The sequence below is a fragment of the Stegostoma tigrinum genome, chromosome 1 (assembly GCF_030684315.1).
Source record: "Stegostoma tigrinum isolate sSteTig4 chromosome 1, sSteTig4.hap1, whole genome shotgun sequence".
In the NCBI taxonomy this organism is placed as follows: domain Eukaryota; kingdom Metazoa; phylum Chordata; class Chondrichthyes; order Orectolobiformes; family Stegostomatidae; genus Stegostoma; species Stegostoma tigrinum.
The window spans coordinates 79,059,501-79,087,215 of record NC_081354.1 but is presented as its reverse complement, the minus strand read 5'-3'; the positions used below and the strand labels follow the sequence as shown (position 1 = coordinate 79,087,215).

Genomic DNA, 27,715 nt, shown 5'->3' with positions numbered 1-27,715 from the left:
TTCATTCATACATTTGGGTCAGTTTACTGCACAAAACATATAGTTTTACAAACTGCCCTGAACAGAATATTTTAATGTAAGAAGGGTGTAATTTTATTTTGGTATTATTTTTACTTGAAAACTATACAAAAAGTAATCTCCAGAGTAAATGAATCGCTTATTTTGAATAGAGATTAAAGGTTCAGCCTTTTTTACTAATAACTGCATAAATTATTCCACAGATCTGGGAAGTATGGTTCATAAACAAAGTATTAGCTTCCAGCATGCATGCATGTGTTTAATGGATTTGTTGATATTCCAATTAAGGCCTACGTGACCATTTCTATGTTAGCCAGTTGCAGTTGAATGCTGAATGTTTTCCAGTTGTTTTTGTGTTTAATTACAAAACAAGTGTTTTCATTACGTTATGTTTTCCTACACTGTTTTCAAATAGAGATATCATAGTTTGCAATTGTGACGTATAGCCATGCCAATACAGTTGCAATTTTGCCTGACTGATATTAAAACTATCCTGTACTCACTGGAACATTTAAGATAAATCTCATGTGGCACTGGAATCTTCATTGGATTAAGGAACAAGATGGGAAATAAGGCAGTGAAAGCCCAAAGCTGACCATACAAACACAAAGCTTCCTTTTACTGGTTAACGTGCAGTTCTGATGAAACGTACAGTATTACAGCAATACTGAGTGAAAAAGGAAGTGGGCTGCAAGTCAAAAGGTCAAATGAGACCAAAAAATGAACTACAAAATTATTTTCCTTAAAATTTAATATATCAGATTTATTATTTTTGGTGATGTATTTTAATTCAAATTTCGGATGAATCTCTGTAATAGTGTTGCAAATTAATGTTGCACAAAACCTTAAAGAGCTTTCATTGATTTTTCAATGTCAAAGTTAGCTGTTTCTAACAGTTTTCCAAAACATAAATTAAAGACAAGATTGACTAATGTTTGTACTTTTAAAAATAAAGCAAGATTTGAAATTTTATTGGGACTTTCCTTTGTGAGGAATTGAGAAACTGTTCTGTAAAGTGGGTGTTGTTGTGACTTCAGTCACCTTATGAGCTGAGGCTGATCAGAAGCAAGAGGCTATTCTGCCAGTAACAGGAAATGACCAAAAAATGATAAAACACAGGGGCGAGTTTCATTCTTTTCTAGTATCTACATGAATGACATCTCTACAGTAACAAAGTATATTATAAGGAGATTTTCTGTTTAATAAGTCAAAAATGAGAATGGGATAACCTCAAGAGACTGTGACAGGTAAGCATTGACAGTAAATGTTCATGATTTTTTTTTAATCTGAATTTTCAATGCTTTATATTTTATGTACAAGGCACATTGGAATCGCGAATTAGTTGGCATTATCATGCGTATAGATAAAGCAGGGTGAGTATTTCCAAATCAAATTGTTTTGTCAATTATACTCAACAGAAGATATTTAAGGTTTGATTTCTTGACAGTATAATTTAATTTTTGCCACATATATTGGCCTACATCTCTGTAATATATTAGCCTGCAATCTCCGGCAAGTCAAGCTAATGAAGAGGGTCTCGTTGTATAACACTTTGGGGCTGCTTTGGACTTAAGAGTGGTTGACTCTGAAATTGAAGAGAACAATTGAGATGTTTGCTGAGATTACCATCTAGCAAAGCAATCAACAGCAACTTTTTTGCAATGTTAACACTTCTTTCTGTAACACATTCAGTGCTGGATGACATGATGATATGAGATTGACTTCATTCTTACTTGGATGTATTGGCAACTCTTCAGATGTAAACTGTGCACAATTATACTCTGAGATAATAAAGTGTGAGGCTGGATGAACACAGCAGGCCAAGCAGCATCTCAGGAGCACAAAAGCTGACGTTTCTGATGAAGGGTCTAGGCCCGAAACGTCAGCTTTTGTGCTCCTGAGATGCTGCTTGGCCTGCTGTGTTCATCCAGCCTCACATTTTATTATCTTGGAATTCTCCAGCATCTGCAGTTCCCATTATCTCTGACACAATTATACTCTGGCAACCCTAACCTTAAAAGTTTTGGCACTTGAGGTTTTGGTTGCAAATTCAACATTAATCCAATAGCTGCAGCTATCAACTAAAACCAGGTTCTCTTTCTATTCTGTCCCAAAAGCAAAGTCATTATGTTGCCATTCAACATTTTCAAGCATTTGAACATAGAACAGTTGAAACATTTCTCATTCTGAGGCACATTACACAAACTTTCAAATTTTCACCATCTCTATCCATGTGTTTACTTACTGTTTTTAACTGTGGATGAGGCATTGGACTTGTCTTACAAAATATTGGCTATGCATCTTCCTTGTCTCTTCAGCCTTGAGATGTCACACTTAATTATTTGATCCTCCTTGCTCAAAAACCATTTGTGTTCTCTTCACACATCCTCAGTGACAAATGCACTCAAATAAATTCCTATTAAAAATAATTTTGCTCAATTTAACTGTTTCTGAAGTCAATTTCTATCTTTGTTCCTGCTTATCACTAACAGTGGCAAGGAAAAAGAAATAGAATTGTGTTTCACACAAGCACAGACTCAATCTGACACAAGAATTTTGTTATTAAAATAACTTGCCAGATTTGTATCAATTGTACTCAAAAGAATGTGGTTTCACAACTTTATCACTCTCTTTTCTGTGTAACAAACACTGCATAACTGTATCAAAGATAAAAGTAAGTTATGGGTCTATAATTTTCACTTCTGCTATCAATGCTGGACTAAAGTCCTCAATCTCATTATTCTCATTCTCCATGAGCTGTCCTTCTTGCTCTGAGTAAAACTCTTAAACATCCAACTCAATAAAATCAACCTTTGTTTCCAAATTTATCGCATGAGCATTGGAGGACATCTAGACTCCTGAACTAGGTTTAGATCTACTACAATTGTGGCCTGCTGCATGACTGTAATCTGGAGATCCCACAATCTGTTTATTCCTGCATATCATCTCCGTAAATTTGAATTTCCCATGGGTGTAACACTGACTGGAAATGAGGGTTTGAGTGGTCGGTGGCGACAAAGAATAGGATCTACATTTCTGCTTTTGAGGTCGGTGAACTTGGCTGCTTCACCCTGCATCCTGCTAGCATTTGTTGGACCTCCATTGCTGATGCAGGAAAAGAACATTCTTGCATTTTGACACCATCTGTTGTCGCTACTTCCACAGCAGTGGCTTCCTTACAGGCTTCCTTCCAGAACCCTTTATGCTTTCACTCAGCTTGGCCTGGATTTTACTGTTTGTCAGGTCTCCTACGATCATGCCTGGAAGATAAATTTCTCAGTGTGCTCCACGCACACACTAATGAGACAGTTTCTTTCATTCAATCTATAACGTGCAATAGCTTACCTGCCATTGTCTCTTTCATGGATTGGGACTTTACAGGGCAATTTCATTCTTAGTTGTGCCATATAAATCCAGGATCTCATTAATTTCAGAAAATAATGTAGCTCTGGGGTCTCACAGCCAATATTGGATAGGCTCACCACAAAATCATATTACCCCATTGTGGTGAGGAAACATACTTTATCCTCACCAAATGCTTTCAACCACATGTGTAAACTTTGTTTCTACAATATCAGCTCTCTTCATTAGGATTGAATTACCACCAGTGCCCCCAGATTCGCATTGAATGCTAATTTTGTATCACCCCTACTACTTGCCCAGAAATAACATCTGATATGCACCACTTCAAATGTGATACCATTTTGGAATGAACAGCTGTTACAGTTATTTTTTTGGCCAGTTGAATTCCACTCAAGGTGTTAAAGGGGGGTAACAATAGAAATATAGTGGAGGCATTGGTTGTTATCATTTGTTAATTCTGTAGATTCTGGCAAGATTCCTGCTGACTAGAAGGTAGCAAATGTAACGCCACATTTTAAGAAGAGAGGAAAAGGGAAAGTGAAAAAACTACAAGCCTGGTACCTTGGCATATCTCGTAGAGAAAATGTTAGAATTTACTAGAAAAATGTGATAACTGAATATTCGGAAAAGAACAGAAATATTGAAAAATGCACAAATGGATTTATGAAAGGGAAATCATGTTTGAAAATTTGTTAGAGGTTTTTGAAGTTGCGCCTTGCTGATAGACAAAGGAGAACCTGTAGATGTAGTGTATTTGGACTTTCAGAAGGCTTTTGATAATGTCCTACACAGGATTTTAGCAAATAAAATTAGAGTGCATGGAATTGAGGGGAATATACCAATATGGACTGGGATATGTTAATCTATAAAATTCAGAGGATCAAAATAGTTTGAGCATTTTCAAGATGGTAGACTGTTCTCAGTGTGGTATGTCAAAGACCAGTGCTATGTCCGCACCCTTTCATAAAATGAATGATTTATATTGGTAACGAATTGTATTATTTCCAAATCTGCTTAAAGCAAACTGGGTGGGAGCATAAGTTTTGAGGAGGGCGCAAGGAAGCAGAAGAGAACTTGGACAGACTTGTAAGTGGGCTAGAACTTGGCTGATGGAATTTAATATAAATAAGTGTAAAAATATTCAGTTTAATGGACAAAAAGGAAGGCAGAATATCTCTTAAATGGTGAAAGGTTGGAAAATACAGGTGTGCAAAGGAAACTGGGGTATTCTTGTCCATAAAACTAAAAGCTAACATGTAGCTGCAATGAACAATTAGGGGGTGAATGGTATGTTGGCATTCATTTCAAGGTGATGTGAATACAGAAGTATTTGCTGCAAGGGTCTGGTGAGACTTTATTTGACATATTGCATTCAATTTTGGTTTCCTTTTCTAAGATTTGATATACTTATCATAGAAGGAGTGCTATGGAGATTCACCAGATTAATGACTAGGATGGTTGGGCTGTCTTCTGAGGGGAGATTGAAGAAACTCAGTCTGTATTCTCTAGCGCTTCAATGAATGAGGGTGTCATCTAATTGAAACTTACAAAATTCTTACAGGATATAACAGGGTGGATACAACTAGGATGTTTCTCTTGACTGATGACTCTAGAAGAAGGAGAATTTTATTATTCATTCATCCAATGGCAGCATCACAGACTGGGCCAGCATGTATTGCCTATCCCTAGTTGTCCCTGAGAATGTGGTAATTAGCTGCCATCCTGAACTGGTTTGATATAGGTGGACCAACAATGTCATTAGGGAGGGGATACCATGATTTTTACCCAGAGATACTGAATACATAGTGGATATATTTCCAAGTCAGAATGGTGGGTGATTTGGAGAGGAAAGTGATGGTGGCGTTCCCATGTATCTGTTGCCTGTGACCTTCTAGATGGTAGTGGTCACATGTTTAGCATATAGTGGCAAAGGAGGTTTGATGAATTTCTGCTTGCATCTTGTAGATGGTACAAAATGCTGCTACTGAGCTTTGGTGGTAGAGCATGTGAACATTTGTGAATGTTGTGCTGATCAAATCAGCTTTCTTGATGAAAAATGAAAAATCACTACACCATTTTTGATGACCACAAGATATCACAAAATAGTTCTCACTCAATGAATTAAGTAATAAAAGTAGAAGTAGGTCATTCAGCCCCTCACTCCTGCACACAAACAATATCTCTCTGGCTGATTTGATCATGGCGTCGCCTGCACTTCCCTCACACCCAAACCCTACCTTTCCCACTCCCTTATCCGTAAGCCCCTTGCTGATCAAAAATCTGCCCCACTCAGCCTTGAATAGATCCAATATCACAGATTCCACCATTCTCTGGGTAGAGAATTCCAAATATTCTGGATTTCTAAGAGGGAAAATTTCTCTTCATCTGTCTTATTTTGGAGTTCCCTTATTTGTAAATGGTGTCCTTATTTCAAAATACACCTGTAAAAGAAACAACTTCACAGATTCTGCCCTCACAATCATAAATGTAACAATTGTCATTATTTTTTTCTAAACCTCAAATGAGTTTTGGTCCAAACTCCTTGACCTTTCCTCATTTGACAATTCCTTCACCCCAGGGATTACAATAGAAATGTAATCACTGTTGCCAAGCAATCCAATTCCAGCAGCCAATTTGACATTTAAAAAATCATGTAAATGGCAAATGAGATAAATAAATAAATCTGGGTGAGAGGTAACCAATGGTCAAGACATTAAAGAACAGCTTTACTTTTGGTCAGATGATGTCATTGGTGAACTGGACCTCTGCTTAATATTTCAGATCTAATACTGCCACATTCTGTCAGTCAGTCTAAAATTTGTACTTAACTTGGGCAGCCAAACCAGAATCCACAAACTTTTGACTGAGGCACGAGCACAATGACTGATTCAAGTTGATACTGCCAATAGGGTTTTCTCATATAACATTGCACTCTTATAAATGATATTGAAGAAGAACACTGAACTAATGTGTGTACTTTGCACAAACTCAAGTGGTCCATTCATTAGGGAATCATTGTAAATCATTTGTCCTTTTCCTTCAGCTCTGAAACTTAATGACTAGGAACGAAGTCTGTACTACAGCTTTCAGTGCAAATGAAATTGCACCATGTATAAATTGTGACCTGAAAGAAAATCAATGCACTGATAATAGATGGCAGGGGTGAGAGAAAGAAAAAAGCTTACTGCCAATGAATTACAGTATTCACTGGGAAGAAAGGGTCAAAGTAACTGGTGAGGCTGAGGTCACTCCACTGGCAAATAGTGGTGGGTAGTAATGACAGCTAAATGACTGCAGTGCTGATGAAAATTTAACTGATCATTATCAGCAAAAGCAAGAATAGAGATCTGATAAAAAAAAGGAAATATGAAGCCCACTGGTTCAATAACCGCAATGGAACAAATGACCTTGAGTCACTTGTTAGCCCCGCACTCTGAATAACAAAATACTCATGATACTCTCAACGTTTTCCACCTATGTGAAAATCTGACTGTCTTTACTTCATTGTAAATTGTTATAATACTCATGATTATCAGTCGGGGCTATTAGTAATCAGTATCATTCAAAAAAAATCAGGTCACCGAACACTGTCAGTATTGCAGCAGGGAAAAAGACTCCATGAATATATTGAGGATTTCCCACACCAACAAATAAATTGAAACTATGTCATGCCAATTACTAAAACAAGCATTAGTACAATAAGGCTCAAATGCATGGAAGCTTAATTGTCATTACATTGTGATACTTTTTAGATAATTCACCAGCATTAAGAAAATTGTTAAATTCTACTAGATTTAATGACTCTATTAACTATTGCATGCATATGATGCATAATTCAAGTACTGAATTAATATACTCCATGGCACATGAAAATAATAGGTCTGGGTTTATTCATTCACCATCATTGTAATTAAATGTCAGGGAATCAGAGTTGAAATTGGAGAATCAAGGAATCAAAGTGCAGAGAAAGCTTCAGAAACAACAGTTATTGACCTGGGTATGCCACTATATTAATGACACATGTTAAAGAACTGTAATCAGCTGTTCAGTTTGCATTGCTCACAACTTACAGCTATTTTGTTGATAATCTACCAGCAGTTATTTAACAGTTAGCTAATTGAAATTGATTTATTTAATACCAATTCTAATATTAGATCACATTAATCTAATGAACAATTAACAGCTCAGCTTGCTTTAAGTTAATTTTGTTCTCAAGCAGTACTCTGTTATGCATCGGAAGAACATATATTCTGAGTTAGGTAGCAGCAAAGAAGGATTCACTTTTTATACGTTATTTGTGTAATTTTTTATTGGCAAGAGAAAGATGTATTGTTTTATTTCTTAGTTAACTGAAGAGAAGAAACATTACTTTGAACCTTAAGCAGAATTCCTGGTATGGGAGTGTGGTGTTGGTGTCTATTTCTGAAGGCTTTGCAAAAGCTTGAATTTAAGAATGAAATGAAAAATTATTCTTGTTTGCTGGCTGAGGAGGATATTGACCTGATCCTAATCCTGTGATGTAAAGAATGGAAGTCTCTCACAATGTCAAGATATAAAAATACTTTACAGCCACTAAAGTGCTTTTGAAGTATGGTGACTGTTGCAAGATAGAAAATGTGACAGTCACTATGATGCTTCTAAATTGTGCACTTTTGGGTCCCTCAGAAGCTGAGGTAATGAACAGATAATCTATTTTCTAGTGACATTCGTGAAGGGATAAATATCGGCCAAGACCTTACTGCTCTTCAAATACTACCTTGGGATCTTTACCAGGGAGAAGGCTTGGCCTCAATTTATCCAAAAGATGATATCTTTGTGAATTCAGTACTCCCTCAGCAACTGCACTCAAGTGTCACACCTTTGTATTCAAGGGAGATTTGAATCTGTATCCTTTTGATTGAGGCAAGCAGTGATACTGGTTCATTGTGTGAAATTATATGTTTATTTTATTAGTTGGAAGTGGAAATGCAGCATTAGTGAGTCTGAAAGTTTTTTTTTTAATCCATAATGTTTACAATAATTGAATATTTTTGTTTGGAGAGTACTTTTCTGTTTAGAAATAAAATGAAAGACAAGTTTCAATAACGGAAAGCTATTTTTAAAATGTGTATTTTCTCTTTTGACTTGTTACTTTATCTAAGTTAAGTTTAAACCAAATTTGTCAGGGGATGTAGTTTAAAAAAACATATGTGATTCCTCAGAATTTTTTTCTTGAAACTCCTGCCAGGCACTTAAAAAAAACATCGCAGGAAAGATCAGTTGACAGCGAAGGAATGAAGTCAGCTCTGCCCACGAGCCGGTAAGGAACATCTCAATTATGCAAACTTGCCAATGATATTTATCCACCATCATCATTGTTCTGACACAATAGTATTAACTTATAAAACTCACAGGTTGGAGATGGTGTAAATTAAAGAGGAACAACAAAAAAATGTTTCAAGTCATTCCTTCCAGCATATTATTTCCCCCTTTCTCCTTTAAATGTCCAATGTCCGTTCTTGTCTCTCTAGTGGTCAGGCCACTTCCCAATTTTTAGATTAATTCAGGCTTCAGCTTTATGCCATCCTTCAGTGCTCCAATACTTAATCTACAATCTGCAAGCAGATCAGAGCACAGTGCGATAAGATACATCAATACTGCTGGCAAACTAGAAATTTTGTTATATCTATTCCCTCCAACTATCAGCCCAAACTTCTTTAACTGAATCTAAACTATCTGTTGTGTTCTCTCTTCAAGTGGGAACAGACTGACAAGGCACAGTCATTCCAACAGAATCAGAAGAATTATGACAGGAAAGCTAAAATATGAATATGGATCTACTGTTACATATAACAAGTTTTCCATAAAATCCTCTGAAACATTTTATCTTTCACAGCACCTCCACTGAGCCCACAATTAAAATTCGACTTATTGCATGATGCAATAGGGCAAGACAATATGAAGTCTGCCCCTTTATGTAGACTCAGGAACTTTGTGTGTTAAAGCAACATGCAACACCATAACTAGATGCTAACTAAAGCCAAATTCAAATTTTACTTCGAAGAAGTGAATTCTACTCCAATTCTGACTGTCTTGAATGCAGAGGTTTGTCTTGTTACAACTCCATGTCATATTGCAATTACTTGCCTGGGGTTGAAAGGGTTGAATTTTCACAACTACTCTCTCGGTTGCTGTGATAGCTTCAGCAGGATAATTTCATTTTAAAACTCCAGAGCATCAGGATTAACGTCAAAATTATAGCAATCACTTAGAATAAGCTTCACAGAAATAAATGGTGCTGCTGACACCTCTTTAGGCAACTGGGCCACTGAGGCTTTTCCCAGTGCAACATGAATATAAGTGTTTCCTCTCAATGTTGCATGCCATAAACCTTTCAGGTTTCTCCTTTGCCTGAATCATTGCCTGAGGAGCCATGTATTTACGCTGTACCTTCTTTAAATCTAGGCGGCAGCAGAAAAATGTTGGTAGTTTATCTGTAATAGCTGCCAATGTTCCTGATTTATAAGAGACTCAGAGGCTACTATTTCCTGCCATTCCTTTGTTAACTTTCCTGCTTTTTTGTTGTCTTCCCATCTAATTTGTAATTGGAGTGGGCCCTCGCTTTATGGGTATAATATTATTGTACAGATCCTTGTTTGTCACATCTAACATCGTTCTCAAGATGGGTGTGGCAAACAGCAACATCTCTTCTGTTAAAAGAAAACTTTCTGGCCCAGACAGCAAGATACTTGATGCAGGAGTTGAAGGTGAACATTGAATCCCAACTATTCAATTATCGCATCAGGAAGTCTGGGGGATGCTAACTGCATATGTTACTGCTGTCATCTTGGCCTGCAGGATAGAGCATGGTAGAGGGTAACTTCAAAGCTGATTCAACTTCTCTGACAGGATTGTAAACCCCATAACTATTCCTTTTCTTTACCTCCACCATCAAGCTACAACATTTGCCTTTTGTCAGGATGCATACCCACAAGCATACCTTCTTCTGTGTTCCAAACACCTTCAACTGAGCAAATACACCTGTCATTCATATTCTCTGCCAACTTAGACTCTGCCAGTATTCTCATTTACAAATTCATCCCATTCCATAACAGTTCCTGCTTTCCTGCCTTGCGCTGCTCACTGTCCCAGTCTATTTTCTTTCTTCTGAAAGTTATCTAGCTGGAGTATGTTACCTGATTAAAATGAAGCTTTAGATATCTTGATACACTGAAATATTTCAACACCCAGAAGGTGGTCAATGTGTGTTTTCATAAGTCAAGTACACCTTTTTTTGACTGTGACAATACCTTGGAAGCACATGCCACTGGTCTAGGCTATGCGTGTATTTGCCGCATTAGGACCACAGTCAGACCTGGATCTTTGAGGCCAGTGAAATCTCTCACCAGGTTTGTGGTCCTGTGGGTGAGGCAGTTTGTCTATTTTGTCTTCAAACATACAAAGGTATTTTCACATGTCTCCATCTATTCCCGCTCTGGTCCCTTCCTTAGCAGTTCACAGAGAGGGTCACTGTTGTGACATACCCTTTTGTAAACTCTTGGCAATAGCCAGTGAGTCCTAGAAATTATTGCAAACCAGAAATATCACAAGGCTGCTTAAACCCTTGCACAGCATTCCTTTTCCAACCTTCTATGCTTCTCTCATTTGGCCACATTGTGAGACCAAAGAATAGAAATCCTCCTGACCTATCCAGGTCATTTTGTTTTTAGTCCCATGACTCTCAGTAGTTGTACCAACTCAGTTGTAAACTCAGGTGTTGTCTCCATTAGAGAGAACTGCTATAACTCACTCCTATATGGCACCAATTGGTCTGGGGAACTTCCAAATGCTGTTGGTATCTTATGGAGGGGCTATTGTGTAACGCCTGCACCAAGCATTTCTGTACATATGTTGTTGCTCCTTAAAAGTGAAAGCAAAACTTACATTGGTTCTACTTACTGATGGGAATTGACTAAAATTGTCGGAGATATTGAGGACAGGGAGCCCTCGAGCCACCTTTAGAATAGCCACTATCTTGCACGCCACTGTGGCTGCTGTGAGGGGACAGCCTCATTAAGAATGCATGGTCTACCATCATTTGCAAGGATAAGTCAGGACTAGCAAAATGGGTGCATTTACAATGCTGACAAAAAGACATAACACTCCTTGTTCTACTCAAAAAAAACATTGCTACTTTTAATTCTAGCTCATCCGGTTTCAAAAATTGATATTGCTTTTGTAATCTGCTCATGATGTTCTTGTCTATCTGCACCACCCTACACTGCATCCTCCCCCACTCAGTTTTTGTGTCCTGAAAAATCTATTACATTTTGTTGTATATGATTCAGGTACAATTCTGGCAGCTTTGCAATAAATTCCTGCCAGTCATATATTTCAGAGCTGTCATCAGATGCCCCTCTGTGGTTGGGCGGGAATCACCAGCATTCCTGATATTCCTTCATGAACCTTCCCCACAAACAGTTATTGGCCATGTCCACTCTCCTCCACTGCATGGTCATTCACTCTGCTCACACTTCCTCCCTCACTTCACTCTACATAGCTAATATTCATCCCCTTTGTGTTTCTAGGGATCACATATTGCTGGAGAAGGGACCATCAGCTTGGAGGGATTGATGCCTACCAAATACTAACCCTCTTTCCCCTCTTCCAGCATAGTCACACCCGGACTTGCTCTCTCAGGATAAATAAGGGAATGCAAGTACTCAGCAGGTGCACCTCCTTCAGAGTTATGATAAAGAAGTTGAATTCTCACCTGTCAATCAGTGGACCTTTCCCAGCTGTACCCTTAATTTGGATATCTCTCTTTTTAACTCCTCCCCAAGCTCTTTCCTTATTTCGGCATGGATTTCCAAGGCTCTGCAGTGCAATACCACACCCCAGTCACTCCACCTTTCCAATGGAAACTACCTTCCCTGAAGCAGTCTTTTATATTCCCTTTTAAAATGCGCCTTTTGCTCACTGTTGTGATTTTTTTATTTTCTTTATTCCTTCATCGGGTATGGGCATAGCTGGCTAGGCAGCATTTATTGCCCAGAGGACAGTTTGGAGTCAACCACATTGCTGTGGATCTGGAGTCACATGTAGGCCAGACCAGGTAAGGATAGCAGTTTCCTTCCCTAAGGGGCATGAGCGAACCAGATGAGTTTTTCTGACAATGGATTCATGGTCATCATGAGATTCTTAAAGCAAGACTGCCAATATAGTAATCTTTAAATTTCCCTTGTTTGCTTTGGCTTTTTGGTATGTTCTTTGAATTCACATGCCTTCACTTTTGGTTTGTGTTTGTCCCAGTTTCCTGCTGTCACCCCTCAAAGTGCAAGGTCATTGTCGTCCTAACACCTGGCTCTGCATTATTAATCAGGTCAGGCTCAAAATTCTGACATGTTCAAAATTCTGAATTCAAAATACCTAGACATAAGGTAGGAAAAAGACAGAGACCTCAGCCAATGGCTTGTTGAGTCTCCCACCAACTGATTCCTATCTTTCCAGTTCCTCAATGGATAGTTCATATGCAACCCACACCAGTATACATAAACATTTTGCATTTCAGTAAACCCCTGTTGGACCATGTCTCACTTGCTGTTTGTGGCCATAACTAACAGAACCCATTTTTTCCTCTGCATCTCTGCCTCCGCTTCTCCTCTCTCAAGAAAGCTGCAAAAAGGCTACTTCCTAAGATAAACTGCAGCCTCACAGCGCCAGGGACCTGGGTTTGATTCCCTCCTCGGGTGACTGTCTATGTGGAATTTACACATTCTCCCCATGTCTGCGTAGTTTTCCTTCGGGTGCTCCGGTTTCCTCCCGCACTCCAAAGATGTGCCGATTAGGTGGATTAGTTATGCTAAAGTTGCCCGTAGTGGTCAGGGCTGTGTAGGTTATAGGAGGATGTGTCTGGGTGGGATCCTTCAAGGGGCAGTGTGGACTTATTGGGCCGAAGGGCCTGTTTCCACACTGTAGGGAATCTAATCTAAACAACAATTATTTTCATCATCATGTAGCCCATGCAAAACAGCCCATCTGATCTACACAAGTAAGTGAGGTGGGTGGTTCAGGGTTGTTTCCAAGCACTGGCACCAGGATTTGCCGCTGGACGGGAGATATTGGCAGAATCAAGGGCTTGTTTGCTGGGAGTGGCTATCCCATGGAGGCTCCTGTATCTTGGCCATCTCTATTTTCATCTTCTCCCTCATTATTGTCTGATAGTATCCTCGTCTCTAATATATACCTACTCCCAATGCAGAAACCATTGCTTCTCAACATCCAGAACTGTACCTCAAATTATTCATTTTGATTTTTAATCTTTAATCTTTCTATGTTCTTCTTACATTCTGTGTCACCAGGTATTTCCTTTCGGGGTGCACCCAAGTTGATCCACCAATCAGTAATGCAGCCATTAAATTTGCAAACTACCTCTGATTACTCACACACAGAACATCTACAAACTGTACTCAGCTATGCCATTATTCTTTTTCTTTATTTCAGGTTTGACCTTCCTATCCTTTCCCTCCTCTTCTAACAGTTTCAATGATGGCATCCCTCTCTTCAACCACTTTCCACAATTGCACACTTTACCATTATCTTGTTCAATGCTTTCACCGCTATGCCACAAGCCTTTATCACCTTCATGGGGTTGGGCCTACATGTGAATTCCTGGGTCTGTGATCTGTCTCACTCACTGAATCTTCTCCATCAATGTTCAATTGCACCTATCTCTCCTTCAAAGGTTATTTCTGCATTACATACTTGGAAATCAATAGCTATTTGTTTATCGTCAACCACCCATTTATCACACCAATATCTGCAGCCCCTTCCTTGGATCCACTACCTAATTCTTGCTGTTCTGGTCTACTCTGGATATCAACGAGTCAATGTATTCCAAGCAAAATTTACATTAATGAAAGTCCAATCGCATATAAATCAGTATCAATATAATGTATACTCACAATTTGATTGCTTGGTTTCTTGAGAGACAGCCAAGTTTGAATGGTCAAACCATCTTGTTCTATAACTCCCATTGACAGCTAACCAGACTGTTCTACCTTCCAACTGCAGCCACCAAGTCACTGTTTCCTTGTTCCCTAGCTGAGCAATTATCCATCTCTACCTGTGTATCTATTCCACGAGCCAATGTTTGAGACTGCAGTCTCCCATACATCTGTTCCTTTATTGCCTTCTGTGGTATCTGCATAATACATTTACCGGAACATCACTTTCCCATTGACACAGTGCTCTCAGCCTCAACTTAACCCTAAGGAGATACTGGGACCTTGGGTTATCACAAGATCCCCTTTCCTGATTACAGCATCCGGTTTACACTGACTTGATCCTTTATACCAGGCCTGTGTGTGAGTGTAGTGACTGTTTAACGCATTTCTGTTTGCATGTTCCCTTTTTTCTGGCCATTTTCTGTCCACAATCTCACCCACTTTCCACCAACCAGTCATTTTGTGTTGCGTTAAACATATGTTGTTCAATCTCTAATACACATTTAGTATGACTTTTACACGAAAAATTGTGGCAAAAATGTGGATCAAAGATAAAAGCTACAAAAATATCTTCTTCAAAGTATCATTTTCTGTCCTAGTAAATGTGTGACAAGTCCAGTTCTGACTATTTCATTGCAACCTTGTCTATCTCCAGATTGCAAAAGTCAGTGGTTAAATTACAGGTGCTATTCTCTTCATTTACTGTCAACTAAACCACACCATCTGTTGTTTTAAAACAATGCAACTTTGTTGCCAGCTTTACTAACATTTTTGTATCCAGAATGGAAATAATTGCACTTAACTCCACACAGGAAGACAAGTGAGTTACGACGGGGTGCCTTACAACGAATGAGGGAAGGAACTAACTTTTTAACTCTGAAAGATGACAAAGGAGATGATTTTATAGAAGTATTCGTAACTGTTATTGAAACATTTCATTCATTCTTTCAATCTAAGTCACAAGAATACAATAAAGAACAGTTTCAAACTAGAAACGAAAGAACATCAATTAGCAATATCAAGAAATTTATCTTCACACAGTCACTAACATGTGGAATAGATACACAGGTAGAGATGGAGAATTGCTCAGCTAGCAGACAAGGAAACAGTGACTTAGTGGTTAGCACTGTTGCCTCACAGCACTGCACCATCGAGTGACTGTCTGTACAGAGTTTGCACATTTGGATTGTGGGAGGAAACCAGCGCACCCAAAGGAAACCCATGCAGACACAGGGAGAATGTGTAAACTCCATTCAGGCAATTTCTAGGTGCATTGGCCATGCTACTTTGCCTGTAGTGTTCAGGGGAGAGTCCTGGGTAGGATGCTCTGACGGTTGGTTTGGGCTGAAGGGCTTGTTTCCACACTGTAAGGATTCTATGGTTCTATGGAAAAGACTTCCCACCAAAAAGGTGGGGTGCATGTTGGGGGCAGGGGGATGGTGTTGAGTAGCAGGCCTGGTTTGGCAGTGTAATACAGTACCATGACAGCACTCAAAATGAATCCTGCTTTTCCAATATAATCACTTCTTCCTCCTTCCCATTTCTGTAATACAGATAACAATGGACCAAATAAAGTCATAGCCAGATGCCATAGTTGGAAAACTGTGGTGTTTTTCTAGATAAATAATTGCAGGTGAACTGAATGGTTTTACTCATCTATAGCTTACCTTGTGAACTTGTATATGGTAGTGTATGTGTTTCATTGTCACATAATAGTGGTCAACTTTCCTTTGAAATTACATATTTTCCTTACTTCCTTTTATACCTATATGAATTTGTTGTGACTTCCTGTTGAACAGATTCTGGTTATGACCTCAGTTCTTGAATGCAGGTTTGCAACCAATCAAAAGAGAGACCACTGAGTAGATATGAGATTAACCATAGAACATAGAACATTACAGCACAGTACAGGCCCTTCAGCCCTTGATGTTGTGCCGACCTGTCATACCGATCTCAAGCCCATCTAACCTACACTATTCCATGTACGTCCATATGCTTGTCCAATGACGACTTAATTGTACCTAAAGTTGGCGAATCTACTACCATTACAGGCAAAGCGTTCCATTCCCTTACTACTCTCTGAGTAAAGAAACTACCTCTGACATCTGTGCTATATCTTTCACCCCTCAATTTAAAGCTATGCCCCCTCGTGCATCACCTCACAGGTAAGCTGCAGAGCTGGGCTGAGAGGTGGCAAATGGAGTTTAATGCAGACATGTGTGAGGTGATGCACTTTGGTAGGAGTAACCGGAAGGCAAAGTACAGGGCTAATGGTAAGATTCTTAGCAGTGTAGATGAGCAGAGAGATCTCTGTGTCGATGTACACAGATCCTTGAAAGTTGCCACCCAGGTTGACAGGGCTGTTAAGAAGGCATACAGTGTTTTAGCTTTTATTAATAGAGGGATCGAGTTCTGGAACCAAGAGGTTATGGTGAAGCTGTACAAAACTCTGGTGCGGCCGCACTTAGAGTATTGTGTACAGTTCTGGTCACCGCATTATAAGAAGGATGTGGAAGCTTTGGAGAGGGTGCAGAGGAGATTTACTAGGATGTTGCCTGGTTTGGAGGGAAGGTCTTACGAGGAAAGGCTGAGGGACTTGAGGCTGTTTTCATTAGTGAGAAGAAGGTCGAGAGGTGACTTAATTGAAACATATAAAATAATCAGAGGGTTTGATAGGGTGGATAGGGAGAGCCTTTTTCCTAGGATGGTGACGGCGAGCACGACGGGGCATAGCTTTAAATTGACGGGTGAAAGATATAGGACAGATGCCAGAGGTAGTTTCTTTACTCAGAGTAGTAAGGGAGTGGAACGCTTTGCCTGCAATGGTAGTAGATTCACCAACTTTAGGTACATTTAAGTCGTCATTGGACAAGCATATGGACGTACATGGAATAGTGCAGGTTAGATGGGCTTGAGATCGGTATGACAGGTCGACACAACATCAAGGGCCGAAGGGCCTGTACTGTGCTGTAATGTTCTATGATCTGTGTAATCTATTGACAACTTTCCTCAAACTATCCATTGCTAAGTACTGTCGGAATATTTGCCACAAAACTGGTTTCACACAGGAGGTATTTATAACCAATAAAATATTCAAGAGAACTAAGCTACTGTTTGTAGCCCCAACTGAACTCCCAACCACCAATTTCAGGCTGAACCAAGTCTTTGAAATCTTGGTGTGACAATGCATGCTGAGATTATCCTCTGTATTTAAAAGTTGACTGTCATTACATTCATTCTCTGCTCCTCTGCAGGATGGCTGCTCAGCAGAGCCACTTCTCGAGGTAGCCAAAGCAAGTGCTACACTGGGAGGCTGAGCATCCTCGAAATAGGTAAAGGGAATCCTTCAGCACCAGTCAGAAGGAGATTGCTGGGAGCAGTTGGCACCTTTATTGCCAGCGCCAAAGATTGTCCAAAAATCAGGCCATACCTAATTCCTGGAACAGCCTTGGAAGAAATCAAAGTTTAACTCCCAGTCATCCCCCAACAATAAAGTAGCCCACAACCCCAGCTCCATTCCCCAGCAAAACATAGAATGGTAACTGAGACAGGATGATGATTTTAATTGACCTGATAAATAGTTCAACTGAGTTTCAAGCAGTTGGGTTGTGTGCCACCTTTGGCAAAGTGGCATCGCATCCGGAAGGCTTTGGGCTCATACTCCATGCCTTTTCCACACCCTGAGCTGCCTTACAAGCTGATGAACCTCACATTCTCTCCCAAATGCTCTGAATATCTTATTCATTGACAGATACCAGAGCCAAAACTCTCTATCCTTTCACTTCTTCTCCTTTTTTAAAAACCTATCAACACCCAGGAGTTTGAACTAGAATGATTAGCCTTCTTTGAATTGTTTTTCATTCATTTTCTTTACATGTCTGAGCAGTGCCTTGGAGTATTTTTCTGCATTAATCATTGCATTTATGGCCAAGTTGTCACAGTCATAGAATATAGTTTGAGGGAGTTCACTTCTTTGATTCATGGGATGAATTAACTATTTTATAAAGAAGGGGTGAATACAGTAGGCCTACGTCTATTAGAATTTAGAAGAACAAAAAATTTTGTAAAAAAAGACATAAATGACTTGGGGTAAACTTGGCAGGGTAACCACAGTGAGATATTTCCTTGTGTGAGAAGTCTCTAGAAAGAGGGATATTGTTAAAATATTATGGGTCTCCCATTTCAGACTGAGATGAGAAGAATTTTTTTTTCCCTGAGAAGGTTGTTAAATCTCTGAAGTTCACTTCCCAATGCAAGCAGTGAACACTGGATCATTGTGGATATTTGAAGTTGATTTCAATAGATTGATACTAAATAAATAAAGTCAAAGAGAGACAAGGATTATGAGAAACAAAATGAAAGTGGAGTTGAGGCAATGATCAAGTTAGGCATGGCCCTCTATCCAATGATGGAGCAGGATGGCCACCTCCAGCTTCTATTTTTTTGTTCTTGCTCTCAGTCATTGACTTAGAATCATCAATTTTACTACATTCCTGTTCAGGATTGTGCAATTGTTGGGTCTAAATTTTATTGCATCTGTATACAAACAGAGAATCAAGGATGGCCCAAAATTGATTGAGGCTTGATTTAAATATTACAGACAAGCTCCACATCTATTCCCACAGGAGGCTCATCTCAAAATTTAAATATAGGTCTGATACCCAATTTTCATCCCTTGTTTTACAGAGTGACACCGTGCAATCTTTCCTTCTCTCCAATTGTTAAAATCACAGAATGTCCAAAATACAACACAGGAGTAATAGCCCCAAGCAGAAGACTTTTCATGTTATCCAAATGTTGTTAATGCAGAGAAGGGCTGAGAGGTGGCAGATGGAGTTCAACCTGGACAAATGCAAGGTGATGCATTTTGGAAGGTCGAATTTGAAAGCTGAGTACAGGATTAAGGATAGGATTCTTGGCAGTGTGGAGGAACAGAGGGATCTTGGTGTGCAGATACATAGATCCCTTAAAATGGCCACCCAAGTGGACAGGGTTGTTAAGAAAGCATATGGTGTTTTGGCTTTCATTAACAGGGGGATTGAGTTTAGGAGTCGTGAGATCTTGTTGCAGCTCTATAAAACTTTGGTTAGACCGCACTTGGAATGCTGTGTCCAGTTCTGGTCGCCCTATTATAGGAAAGATGTGGATGCTTTGGAGAGGGTTCAGAGGAGGTTTACCAGGATGCTGCCTGGACTGGAGGGCTTATCTTATGAAGAGAGGTTGACTGAGCTTGGTCTCTTTTCATTGGAGAAAAGGAGGAGGAGAGGGGAACTAATTGAGGTATACAAGATAATGAGAGGCATAGAGTTGATAGCCAGAGACTATTTCCCAGGGTAGAAATGGTTAGCACGAGGGGTCATAGTTTTAAGCTGGTTGGTGGAAAGTATAGAGGGGATGTCAGAGGCGGGTTCTTTACACAGAGAGTTGTGAGAGCATGGAATGCGTTGCCAGCAGCAGTTGTGGAAGCAAGGTCATTGGGGTCATTTAAGAGACTGCTGGACATGTATATGGTCACAGAAATTTGAGGGTGCACACATGAGGATCAATGGTCGGCACAACATTGTGGGCTGAAGGGCCTGTTCTGTGCTGTACTGTTCTATGTTCCCTTCAAGCAAATGATATTGAAAACAACTGTTTGGAAATATGGACACATTGTATTATATTGCTGGTCTAGTAACAACCAGAAGAAAATGCAGATATCTGATCAAGGTTCAGGCTTCAAACGACTCCAATAATTAATGCCCCTTAAATGTACAATAGAAAATAGGCAAGTGGGTCACTAAAATTCTGGAGAACAAATTGTAGTCAACCAACTGTAGGGAAAGACCGATGGAGCAAATCGATATTGGAAAAATATTTTAATTAAGTTAATTAATGGGAACTGACCTTCACTCTGAAACAACAAAAACCATGATATCATGTTTATTTGTAACAATGTCAGTATCAAAACAATTCCAAGATGAAATGCTTCCCAATATACAAGGATAATGCAGGTAAAGATATCAATTGTCAGGCCAGTCTGCAATGATCCCTGCGATATGTTTTGACACTTGGCTTTCCAATTTAACAGCCATCATTCAAACCTGCTGAGGATGAGTGGGGGTTAAAAGAATGCTAATTGTGTCTTCAAATTATAAAAAGCAGAATTCCCAGCTTCCCATTATTTCTATGTCTCCACACTCTGCCTCATGTATTCATACGCATCAGGATCACAGTTTTATATAGTTCAGAATGAATTAATTATTTTATTGTCACATGTACTTGGAAAAATAAGTTGGAAAATGTTCTGTTGCCACAGTCTGGTGCTATTTTGGATTACAAAATGAGTAAAAAGGAATTACTTAGAACTTCACCTTCTGTTCAATTGAGAGAAAGGTATAAAGACAGAAAATTATGAAATCGTGTTGAACTTTACAATCCTTCTTGTCAAGTGCAGGTCCAGGTATTTTTATGTTCTTCGGGGTTTCTGTATTGTGATGTGTTCCAGTCTTTGGGCTACCATGAGATCCTGTTCTGGGCCCAACTGATGCCCGAGGAGTCCCCGGCTGCGCTGCCACTTCTCTGACATCTCTAGGCGTTCCTGCTCTGGGCCTACTGTAATCATGAGTCACTGCTGCAAGTGCTACCTCACTGCTTTGGCCATGAGTCCTGCTCCACCATCCAATACGATAATACATCCTCTACTACAGACAAGAAGATGAAGGAGAAAAAGACAAAGAAAGAAGACAAAAAGGAAAGAGAAAGAAGGATGTGGCTGACTTGGAGCGGACAGGTTCAGGGCACAAATGCTACTTACCTTGCCAGGTCTGCCATCATGGTTGGAAAAGGCTTTTCAACCCGGCAAGATAATGCTATTCAACTAGCTCCCTTCTCTGCTTCACTGAAAGTGAAACCTTCATCAAAATCTCTGTTCTAATACTCTGTTCAGCTCATTCAATATATTCCCACCCCTGTAAATTCAATATACACTAAAATGTCACAATTCCCACTTTAGACGTATCCAGAAAAGATTAACAGCTGAGTTTTAAAAATTGTTGAGATTGCAGATATTGTTGTTTATTTTGTAAACTGCATTGCACATAAATAAATAACATACATCGCTGTTCACAGACACTGGCACCCAACTGTTTTCTTATGGCATTATCGTAAAAGATTAATGACCCAGTTTGATTTATCACTTAGCATTGTTCATTATTAATCTGCAATGATATCATTCCACAATTCTTTCTGGCTGATGATATCCGCAAATCACTTCTCAAATCAACAACTCATCCACTTTTCTAGTTCAGGAATATTGATGTTGAGAGGAGCAGTGCAGTCTTGCTAGAAAGAAATTGCTATATTTTCTAAAATGAACTTGATTTTCTAGAAGGAGCTTGCTTTTTTAAGACATTATTACGTGCAGGAGTTTATACTGATTACTGGCCCAAGGGTAAAGATTACGCTCAAATCAAGTGAAGAATGGCAATGAGAAGTTCAAGGTTACCATACTTAAAAAAATGTTCTCGCTATTACTGTTATAAATCGCATTCATTTTAACTCAGTAGAATTTATTGGACTTCTCCGTAGTTCACATGGCATCTTTCCAATGACTGTAACAGGTACACTGATAAACATTTCAAACCAAAGTACATTTCCTGCAGCAATGGAAATACTGCAAAATTTTCTTCAGTAAAATGCTGGGGCGTCTTCAGAATTTCCACATTTGGAGAGTGGGTGGATAGTGAATGTAACGTACCTTTTCATCCTGGGGGTGGGGAGAGCACGTAGTGCTTGTCGGGACAAAGTATGGTCATTTTAATGCATCAATGAGATTTTTGCAGTGCCCAGTCTTCCACCTAATTAACTGCAAACCTTCTCAGATCATTGTCGGAGGCATTGTGGTCAAAATGCATTCTTTCATACCAACTCAGTTTTTCAACTTAAAATATTACGTTGGATTTTTATTAATCCAAAAATTAAATATGGCACATGCAATTTAAAATATATGGGGATGTGACCAGCAGATCATGTCATCAGAATAACATCTCAAAATCTTGGCAAGCAATTAAGTACAACTTCAGTGAAAATATTTTCTTGAAGAGTCCAAGTGAAACATAACTTAGTTTGAGTTGTGGATTCCACTGGAGAAGGTAATATAAAGCAACCTGCAATATGGATTTCACAGGTCTCTACCAGGAACCTATAGCCCTGGTAGAGGACAATAGTGGGGCAATTGGATCGAGCAAAATGCCCCCATTTACACAGCTTAAGCTTCATTCTGTTTGAATACATAAAACTACAACCCTTCAATTTTCCCATCATTAACATGGAGGTGAGGTAAATTTCTATTCACCAGTGATGGGCACCTACAACTTTGAACTCTATCAAATCAAACCAAAACAATTGCTCAAACATATCCATGCCCTAACATTTCTGAACTGTGGAATTTAACTATTGCTAATTGGAAAGACAGAATTTGAAATGCAACTATTCTACTGCACACAGCAATCGGAAGCAAGTTGATTTCATTCTCTAGCTTCACATTTTCCACCTCTGCCATTTTAAATCAGATCATCAGCCCAAATTTTTCGCTAACAGCATGTCACCATGTAAGCATAAGAATCCAAGACAGGAAAAAGAGATGTGAAACATGAACCAATCCATTTTGTCTCTTAACACAAAGTCTTTCATATATCTTCCCCGATCAAACCAAATTGGAAAATAATCATTCACACACCCACATTTAGTCTTCATTCCTTGGCCTATAAACATATGCAGACAACTTTCTATCCCAGTCAGCATTAGCAACAATTCTACCCCATTGTATGATGTCATTGGAAATGTATTTTCATTGCTGCTTAATTAAATTCTCATGCAGGTGTGAACCAAAAACTTCTGTGACTTCTTTTCTCTAAGGTTTTGGAGAAGATTTGTAGTTTGGGTTGTGGGTGTTGAGGTTGGTTGGCTCACTGAGCTGGTTTCTTGTTTCACAGACGTTTCGTTACCACGCTGGATAACATCCTCAGTGCAGCCTCCGATGAAGCATCAGTGCATTTTCCTGCCTGGTTTTTAAACTCTGCTGTCCGTTGAGATGGATTGCCTCACTTCCGGTTTTCCTTCGTAGTGGAATGTATATGGGGTTAAGATCAATGTGTTTGTTAATAGCATGCTTCATGGAGTGCCATGCTTCCAGGAGTTCTCATGCCTGTCTCTGCCTAGCCTGTCCCAAGATTTTGGTGTTGTCCCAATTGAAGCGATTGTTCTCCTTGTCCATGTGGATTGTGATGAATGACTATTGGTTGTGTTTTTTTGTGGCCAGTTGGTGCTCATGTATCTTGTTGTTAGTTTCCTTCCTATTTGCCCGATTGTAGTGTTTCTTGCAGTCTCTGCAGGGGAGCTTGTAGATGACTTTGGTCTTGTTCATGGCGGCGAGTTGGTCTTTAGTTCAGGTGAGCAGTTGTCAGAGGGTTGACGTGGGCTTGTGAGCCTCTCTGATGCTTAGCGGTCACAGGACCCATATGGTGAGCTCCGTTGTGTTCCTGATATAGGGTAGTGTGATGAGTGTATTGGGGCATGCAGTATCTTCCCGATGCTGTTCGCGTAGGCATCTTCTGACCCAGTTCTTTGAATATTCATTATCCTTGAAGACTTGGAAGTGGTATTCTTCTTCCTCTTGGCGTAGTTCCGTGTGTTGTTGTGTGCTGCAGTGTGTTGTTCCCCTATAAATAGTGTTCGTACACAGCTTTGTTTGTGTGTGCTGGGATGGTTACTATTGAAGTTCAGTATCTGGTCTGTGTGCATGGTTTTTTCTGTGTACTTTCATTTGCAGTTCCCCTTTGCCTTGCGCTCTAACATGATGTCCAGGAATGGGAGCTGTTCCTTCTTCTCCTCCTCTCAGGTGAATTTTATATTGGTGAGGGAGTTGTTTATGAATTTGTATGTCTCCTCTAATTTGGTCCATTTAATGATGGCAAAGGTGTCGTCGACAGAGCATATCCATAGTTTTGGTTGGATTTGCAGAAAGGCAGTCCTTCCTAGTTTTTGCATCACTGCTTCTGCTCTGAGTCCAGGGATAGGTGATTCCATGGGTGTCCTATTGATTTGTTCATATGTTTGGCTGTTGAAAGTGAAGTGGGTGGTGAGGCATAGGTGCAATAGTTTGAGCATCTTGTTCTCAGAGATGGTTTCACTGGGGTTGTGCTCTTGTTCCAGTCGTGTTGTCATTTTTTCCCTTACTAGTGGTCAGCGTATTGATGTGAATAGGGCAGTAACATCAAATGACATCGTGGTCTCTTCGTCCTCTGTCTTTATGTCTTTGATTGAGTTGAGGAAATCTTGGGCTGTGTGGATAGAGTAAGGTGACTTGTTGACTAGGTGCTTGAGTGTCCTTTGTAGTTCTTTGGCTAATCTGTGCGATGGAGTGCCTGGTAGGGAGACTGAGTCTGAGGAGGACTTCTGGCTTGTGCACTTTAGGGAGGCCACAGAATCAGGGTGTGTTGGTTCCTCCGGGTTTCATGCTTAAGAAGTCTGCTTTGTTGATCTATCCAGTTTGTTTTAGTCTTTGTAGCGTGTAGAGGATTTTATTGCTTAGTTGCTGGGTCAGGTCAGTCTGAACTGGCTGGTACGTGTTCTTGTCGGTGAGCAGTGCGTGTGTTTTGGAGATGTAATCTCTTTTATTCAGTATCAGTATCGTGCACCCTTTGTCTGCTGGTAGAATTTCTTTTCTGTTTTAGAAATGCCTGCTTTTAGCTAGGAGCATGTCTAGGAAAAATAACTTAAAATTTTGGTGCTAAAGCATGTTTCAGGCAATGACACAAAACATCTGATAGCAGATTATATGTAATATCTCATAATTAGCCCCATTTTGGATGTGATATCATACCCACCAAGACTATAGTTTCTCAAGGGACCATTGTTTATTTCTAGTTTTTAATAAAACAATTTCATATTGATTAATTAGTACTTTTCTGGTTTATGTCCTAATTATATTTATCTTGTTACTCTCCAGCTCCAGGCCACAAATACAGGCAGGATTCACAGTCCATGCATCAGGTATGTAATATTTTCAAGATTTATTAAGAAAAATGCCTAATGTTTTTCAGAAGAATGAATTGTGAAGTATCAGTACTCAGAAGGGATCATGTGCTAGATTCATTAACAGCAAAGTATTACTTTGCAAAAGGAGAGATAAACTAAATGTTGGTAATTTGAAATAAAAACACAAGATGCGGGAAACAACATGCAGGCCAGAGACAATCTGAGAAGAGAAGATAGAGGAAGTGAAAAATGAGAAATGTGGAGGTGCTTTCTTATAGTAGAATCTGCCGAGCTAGCCCAAAATTTATAGAAGGGTGACAGAACTTAATTAGGTGGGAGACAAAGATTCAGTTTCCTGGCTGCAACTTTTGAGTTTTGATCCGAAGGATTTGCTTTCCCAACTTTCTGTTGCATTCAATAGCCTGCAATGACTTCACATTGAGGATATCCTCTATCCTGTTGTGTTCCACAATTCAAGTACAATCATGGCCAAGCATTTTCAAAATGTTTTGAATCCTATAAGGGATTTAGGTATTGCTGACACAGTCAGCGTTTGTTGTCCCTGAATTGAGCAGCTTAATGAAGTGTCTCAGAGGGCAGTTGACAGTCATCACGTTCTACTTATGAAGAGTAAGCCAACAGTTCAAACATGGATTCAAAGAAGACCACAGGGTGGCAAGCCAGGTGAAACATTAAGCATCCAAAAATGAAGTGGTTACCTGTGAAGCTGCATTATGGAACCATTTGCAGGAACAACAGCAGAAGCTCGCACAATATCCAAGACTGAACAATCCCACGACAAACAGATCAGTACGAAACTTTGCAGATCTATCACATCCTGTCATGAATGGATGAATGGTTAAATGACTTACTGGACCAAAAGGCTCCTCAAATATCCCCATTTTCAATGGTGGGGCAGACCAGCCCATCCGTGCAACAAACAAGGTTTCAGCATTTGCTTCCATTTTGAGTCAGAAGTGCTGAGACCATAGTCAATCTCAGCTTCCCAGTGTCAAAAATGTCAGTTTTTAACCAATCTGATTGCATATGATAACAAAAAAAGACAATATCGTGATTGATCTAATTGTAACCTTAAACTTACATTCTTGCCTACCCCTCATAACCATTCACTCCCTTGTTTACCAAGAATCTATCAACATTTGCCTTAAAAATATTCAACCATTCTGCATCCCAGCACCTTTTCAGGAGATCTCCAAATGTTTCAGGAAATCTCTTTTAAATGTGCAAGCCCCAGTTTTTAAACTGTGATACCTCATTCTACATTCTCCCATAAGGGGATCTGACGTGGAGTCTCACTGTTGCATTACAGACAGTGAAGTAATGACCAGGTGTGTTTCAATACGATCCCCAGAAGTTGGAGCTTAAAAGATTCTGAAAGAGACCAGAATATCCTGCCTGAGAAAGATAATTCATGCTTCACCCATTCATGCAAATATATTGAACTGAGAAGTAAATACTTGCACTAAAAAAAACCCAACCTGCCCCCAAGTGAAAATAACTCTTGTTTTTATGTTTGTCTCCACACTAAGTTTCAGAAAAAACAAGATTCCACCCCCAAAATCGATAGTACATATTAGGAAGGCTAGTGGAATGTTATCATTAATTGTGACAGGAATTGAATGCAAAAATAGGGACATTGTGCTTCAGTTATGTGGGGCTCTAAAGAGACTACATCTGAAGTATTGTGTACAGTATTGTTCATTTTACTTAAGTAAGGATGCAATATGTTGAAGGAGTTCAAAGAAGGCTTACCAGACTAGAATGAGAGTTGTCTTATGAGGGAAAGCTAGGTATCTTTCTGTTCCTGTTTAGAAGTGTAAGAGGTGACTTGATTTAAATGTATAAGATCCTCCAGGATCTTAACAGGGTAGATGTGGAGACGACGTTTCCACTTCCAGGAAAATCAAGAACTAGAGGTCACAAAATTGGTATCAGCATTTAAAACAGAGACTGGATGTATTATTTTTCTCTCAGGGCCTTGAACCTTTCGAACTCTCTTTCTGAAAGGTTCGTGGAAGCAGTGTATTTGAATGTGTTTATGGCTGAAGTGGATAGATTCTTAGTAAGCAAGGGGGGGAAATGTTATTGAGCATAGGCAGGGGTGTGGATTTGAGGTTGTAATTGGACCAACAATGATCTTATTCAATGGTGGAGTGGGTTTAAGGGGCCAAATGGTCTACTGATGCTCCTAGCCAGTATGTTTAAAGTTCACATTTTTAAAAAATGTAAAAGATCATTTTGAGTGGAATATTAGAAATAATCACACATGATCAGAGCTGAGAAGCAGGTAATTTGTGCTCAATGTAACT

General features: G+C 39.4%; 1 protein-coding gene across 1 annotated transcript in view; it reads left to right on the top strand.

Moving 5' to 3' along the window:
- Positions 1–1,166: 1,166 nt before the first annotated feature.
- Positions 1,167–27,715, top strand: part of LOC125454423 (cytokine-dependent hematopoietic cell linker-like) — a 134,310-nt gene continuing 107,761 nt past the window's right edge. Inside the window, exons 1-3 of the mRNA XM_048535161.2 lie at positions 1,167–1,265; positions 8,609–8,680; positions 25,357–25,400. Of these exons, the coding sequence (XP_048391118.2) occupies positions 8,655–8,680; positions 25,357–25,400 (70 nt within the window). The 5' untranslated portion in view covers positions 1,167–1,265; positions 8,609–8,654. The remainder of the gene's footprint in view (positions 1,266–8,608; positions 8,681–25,356; positions 25,401–27,715) is intronic.